This window comes from Cygnus atratus, chromosome 2 (assembly GCF_013377495.2).
Source record: "Cygnus atratus isolate AKBS03 ecotype Queensland, Australia chromosome 2, CAtr_DNAZoo_HiC_assembly, whole genome shotgun sequence".
NCBI lineage: Eukaryota > Metazoa > Chordata > Aves > Anseriformes > Anatidae > Cygnus > Cygnus atratus.
The window spans coordinates 54,244,091-54,248,995 of record NC_066363.1 but is presented as its reverse complement, the minus strand read 5'-3'; the positions used below and the strand labels follow the sequence as shown (position 1 = coordinate 54,248,995).

General features: G+C 44.9%; 1 protein-coding gene across 1 annotated transcript; it reads right to left on the bottom strand.

Moving 5' to 3' along the window:
- Nucleotides 1-218: 218 nt before the first annotated feature.
- LOC118249679 (ATPase family AAA domain-containing protein 2-like) lies at nt 219-4,621 on the bottom strand. Its single transcript, XM_035549865.2, has 4 exons — nt 4,362-4,621; nt 1,710-1,869; nt 758-848; nt 219-327 (listed from the first exon to the last, which is right to left on the bottom strand). Exons 2-4 carry the CDS (start codon nt 1,839-1,841, stop codon nt 275-277), a joined length of 276 nt encoding a protein of 91 aa, XP_035405758.1. The 5' UTR covers nt 1,842-1,869; nt 4,362-4,621; the 3' UTR covers nt 219-274.
- Between the last annotated feature and the right edge of the window lie 284 nt (nt 4,622-4,905).

The following is a 4,905-nucleotide window of genomic DNA, read 5'->3' as shown; positions in this document are numbered from 1 at the left end:
GAGTTGGTCTGTTCTCCCATGTGCCTGGTGACAGGACGAGGGGGAATGGGCTCAAGTTGTGCCAGGGGAGGTTTAGGTTGGATATTAGGAAGAACTTCTTTACCGAAAGGGTTGTTAGGCATTGGAATGGGCTGCCCAGGGAAGTGGTTGAGTCACCATCCCTGGAGGTCTTTAAAAGACGTTTAGATGTAGCCCTTAGTGATATGGTTTAGTGGAGGTCTTGTTAGTGTTAGGACAGAGGTTGGACTAGATGATCTTGGAGGTCTCTTCCAACCTAGATGATTCTGTGATTCTGTGATAAGGATTTTATATCTGCATTACAGTATCCTAATAAAGAAAAAATCAAATGTTACATCTGTCAAGGTCCAGGTTTACAATATGCAACATTTAAAGAATTTGTAATGCCAAAACCAAACAGGTTAACAGGGAATTGAAAGTGCTACTGCTCTGCAGGGAAGTTTTGTTAGGTTGGTCGTCACCTGATATCCTGTGCTTATGAAGCTGAAGCAGACTCCTCATCAAAGCTATACTCTTGAGGAAGATGCCCCAAAATCATTCAATGTTCTCAGACAACAAGAAGAACAACAGCAAAAAGTAAATAGATGAAAGCATCTAACTCTGATTACTATGAAGGCTTGCTAGCTGCCTCATTGACTAGTTGTGCAGCAAGGCACAAGAGCTTGGGTACTGCCTGGTACAAGCTAAGATTCTTTAGATCTTAGTCACAAGCATTAATCCATTTTGTTTTCAGTCTTACCAATGCATTTCTCAGCTAGCTCATCAAGCAACATGTCCGGTGGCTTAGGGATCCAGTCACGAGTATGAATCTTGAAAATTTCTTTTCTAGCCTGCAAACAAAATCGTTGCATTTTAGCTTGTCATAAGTTTTCCTTAAAAACACCAACAAAAACAAACAAGCAAAAAAATCAAACAAAACAACAGCAACAAAAAAACAACCCTCCCTCAAAACCCCTCATATATTAACACACTTTTCTTATTTACTAAACTTTCAAGTATTTTACAGTTATTTAATATACACTCTGCATTTTCAACCAGGAAATTTAATATTTCTAAATTTGTTACACTGAACTTTTTCTAGGAAACTGCAATGAAAGAAAAGCCATTTATAGCTCCAAAAATAAGTTTCCAAAATATGAGACCTAATGACCCAGAGGAAAATACTGTAATGAAAAATTTATCTAGAAACAGATCTTTTTGCTCCAAAAAACTTCCCTAAAATTTAGCTAACTTTCGTCATGACAGTCTCATTAGTTCATCAAATTTGCTTTCCAGTCAGTAAATTCATAGAAAGCACTTCTAGTACTACGTTTCAAGCTGCTACACTTACTATAAAGAAGAAAATAATTATGACTCAAACTACTACCACAGATCTGGGGAACAATCAAATGCAAATACATCCCCTATCCATTCATAAATGAAGTATTGAGACCAAGAACACAACTTCAGGATGAAAGCACCTAAGTGGATTAAATAATTAAGCGAACAGGAACAACTTTGGGAATGAGAGATTTGATTATAGAACTAGCTACTTGGTGGTATCATCTTGACCATATATATTCAGTACCAGATTTGCCCTCCACAGTATGACACAGTGTCTCCACATATCACTATTTTATTCAAGTTGTAATTTTTTTTCTATAAAGTTGGACTTTGCCACATTAGCATTAACGTTGAATTTAAGTTCTCACCTCTTTATTTGGCAGGTTGAAGAGGAGCTCCCTGTCAAAGCATCCTGGTCTCCATAAAGCAGGATCTGTAGAATCTGGTCTGTTGATGGCTCCAATTACCACAGTCTCCCCTCTGTTGTCTATGCCATCCATAAGTGTCAGAAGTGCTGAGACAATGGAACTAATAGAAAAACATAGGGTGCTTTGCTCAGCACTCTTGACTCCAACAGATGCTGCTGATGGCAGCTGACCTACATATACATATTCAGAAAAAACAGTATTTTCCTGCTTTGAAAGTATTCTGAAGATTAACTAGGAATTGTGTGATCTTCTGAAGAAGCACACAGCTGAAACTAAGGTTTAACCACCAGCCCCTCTACACCCCACATACTAGTGGCTCTTGCCTGACTCCTTCCCAGTTGTCTCCTTTACTCTTTTTAGGACATACAACATTCCTAGATCTCATTTTTCCCCAGTGACCAAAAGGAAGCCTGACACTCATGCACCAGTCCTTTGGGAGGGTTTTAAATGCAATGACACGTTGACATACAAAGCATGTCTTTCCCTTAGAACACAGGGAGGAACGAAAACCCATTAGGACCACATTTTCCTTAGGCTAATATACCTCCATTTTTAGGAGAGCCATGCTTAGACACCTCCACTAAAATGGCCTGGGACCACACAAACACACATTTATCTCTCTAAAGTTCTTAGCACTTTCTAAGGTAAGACAACATTAAAATACTAAGACTCCCAACCTAGAAACGAGGAATCAAGCCTTAAAACCTATACAAAACGTGTGCTTAAGTCACAGGACTCTTCATAATCTGGCAGCTATTTCTGGTCCACCGTATGTGGTTTGAGAGATGCTTTGAAGATTCAGGGTGCTGAACACGTGCAACTTTTACCAGACCCATGACAAAGTTCAAGAGCTCCCTTCTGTCCTAGTGCTTGGTGGGGGGAATTTGGTGCTCATACTGCTCGCAGAACAACGCTGAGACTGCCAAACAGCGAGGGCTGGTGCTGTGCATACCTGATTACACAGCTCTGTCTGCCCACTGCTTAAACGAATCTGCCAGCCTCCAAGGCTCGCTCGAGCAGCTACTTCAAGCTGTGGGTCCCCCTGGCCGCACGTGAAATTCCTTCAACCAAGACCAGTGGGACAGGAAGGTGAGCAGAAGCCTGCAAAACGCCACTGGGGAAGGCCAAGTCATACAACGTGAACATACAACACCAAGTGACTTTCTTGAATGGTTCCAAACACAATTTGAAACCTGTTTTGTAGAAACAGAACACACTGAGCTCTTCTGGACCTGCTAGGTGCAAGCAGAGGTCAAACTTCCAAAGGGTGTTTGCATCGTCAAGTTCTCCATGATCTATCTCCAAGATCATTTAAGGACTGCAACTAGGAGCAATATTCAGAGTTCTCTCCTGTTTTTTCCTTCACATTCTCCCCCCTAACCACATCTGCTCCTCTTTTACTGCTCAGCAGTTTGCCCAGTTTCTGTGCCGGAGCCTGATACTGCCCTTCCTGTATTTTCAACAAGGCAATAAATGTTCCACTCCACGTTCCTGCTCTTGCTCCCTTTTGATCATGCTCTTTGTCACCGAATTCTATCAAACTTCAACAATCACTGTGATCTCAAAGCCCTTAAGGATAGGCAAGTGGTACACAACTTCCACAAACGACGACAGCAGACTTGACAACAGCAGACTTGTGCTCAGCTTGGGCTGACTTCCAAAGCTGGTTAGAAAGGATCCACTGGTAGCAGAGATCCTGCTTTATGCAACGTGTTTCAGCTCACTGAACTCTGAAGGGTACGAGAAAGAGGCGAGTGGACCTTGTTCAGTTCCTTCCAGCTCCCTGACAGAAAGACAAGAGAACTGGAAATGAACCATCAGTTAAAGGGATGCACGGCGCAGAGTTATGAAATGCCATCTGACTGGTACAGGATAAGGAAATGTAGCATTTTTGGTGGATCCTCAAGGGCTTCTCAGCCAAAGCAAGGCTACGAGAACCGCTAGCCTGAAGTTAAGTCAGTCATCTCAGTTATAAAAAATGGCATCTCCTTCTAACGAGCTCTGGGGAATTCAATTAATAGTGTAACAATAGTGTAACTGAAAGAGGCTGCCTTGCTGGCAATGTTTAAAGACAGTAACAAATGGGTTTTCTAAATGATGTCTGCTTGTTCAGAAAGGTTTTGATTTAGGGCCTACAGTACTTGGGCCCCATGGTTTGCATCATACAGGTTGTTCTCAACAGCTGGAATGAGTTTCTCTAAGTACCCATGAGCTTTTTGTGCATGAAATCCCTCTAAACAAACACAAACAGAAAACAAGACTGCTGCTTAACACCAGCAGCACAGCTTTCAAAATTCCTCTTTCATTTCTACCTTTAGCAGAATGTTTGTGTTCACATAATAATTTTCATAACAAAACCCACTTTTTATTTATACAATGTTTGCATGCACTTCGACATCCCCAACATGCTCTCCGTGCCCATCTCTCTTTTGCAACCAAGCATCACCTCTCCCTGCGTCTGTCCCAGCTTGCGGACCGACACGTGTCTCAGCCTTTATCATTTTGCGTGACAGACACGAAGTAAACTCCTCCATCCTCACGACAACCTGCTAGAACGCAAAAGCAGCCCCGACATGGAGCCCAAGCACCTACCAACCAGCGTTGACAACCGCAGACACGCCGCTCCCTTTCAGAGCCCCCCAGCTGCCTCCATTACGCGCCTTATCCAAGTGGTTGCCGATCTCCAGTGCTGCACCTCATCTAGGGGAGAGCCGAGCATCAAAGTGCACCCTGACACCCCAAAGCCCCCCGGCAGGGATGGGGACATGTCCCCGCTCCTCTCCCAGCGCCACACCGAGCGGGGAGCCCAGTCACGGATGGATCCGTCCCGCTTCAAGGCACAGAAAGCGAAGTTGTTCACCCTGCGCGTTTCGCCCCGCTGTGTCACACACGGATTTATTCCGGAGCCATCCCAAGCCCCGGGGCCGCTGTCAGACACTGAGGAGGAGGCAAAGAGGCGGGGCGCTGCCGCCCCACCACGCCCCGTTCCTCCCCGGCTCCGCCTTCGGGGGGCTCGGAGCCGCCCCTCTCCTCAGAGCCGGCCGAGGGAGCACCTTATCCCCTCCGCGGGGCTGGGCGGGGGTCTCCCCTCGCCTCTTGGGGTCGACCCCCAGAGCCGCCTCAGCCCCGTGCCTGG

What these genes read in the sequence shown, in the direction of transcription:
- LOC118249679 (XM_035549865.2), bottom strand. Translation starts at nt 1,841, where the DNA reads ATGGATGGCATAGACAACAGAGGGGAGACTGTGGTAATTGGAGCCATC. An exon ending in TCAACCTGCCAAATAAAGAG is followed by an intron (nt 849 to 1,709) that starts GTGAGAACTTAA and finishes TTTTGTTTGCAG; the next exon opens with GCTAGAAAAGAAATTTTCAA. An exon ending in GCTAGCTGAGAAATGCATTG is followed by an intron (nt 328 to 757) that starts GTAAGACTGAAA and finishes TTTCTTTATTAG; the next exon opens with GATACTGTAATGCAGATATA.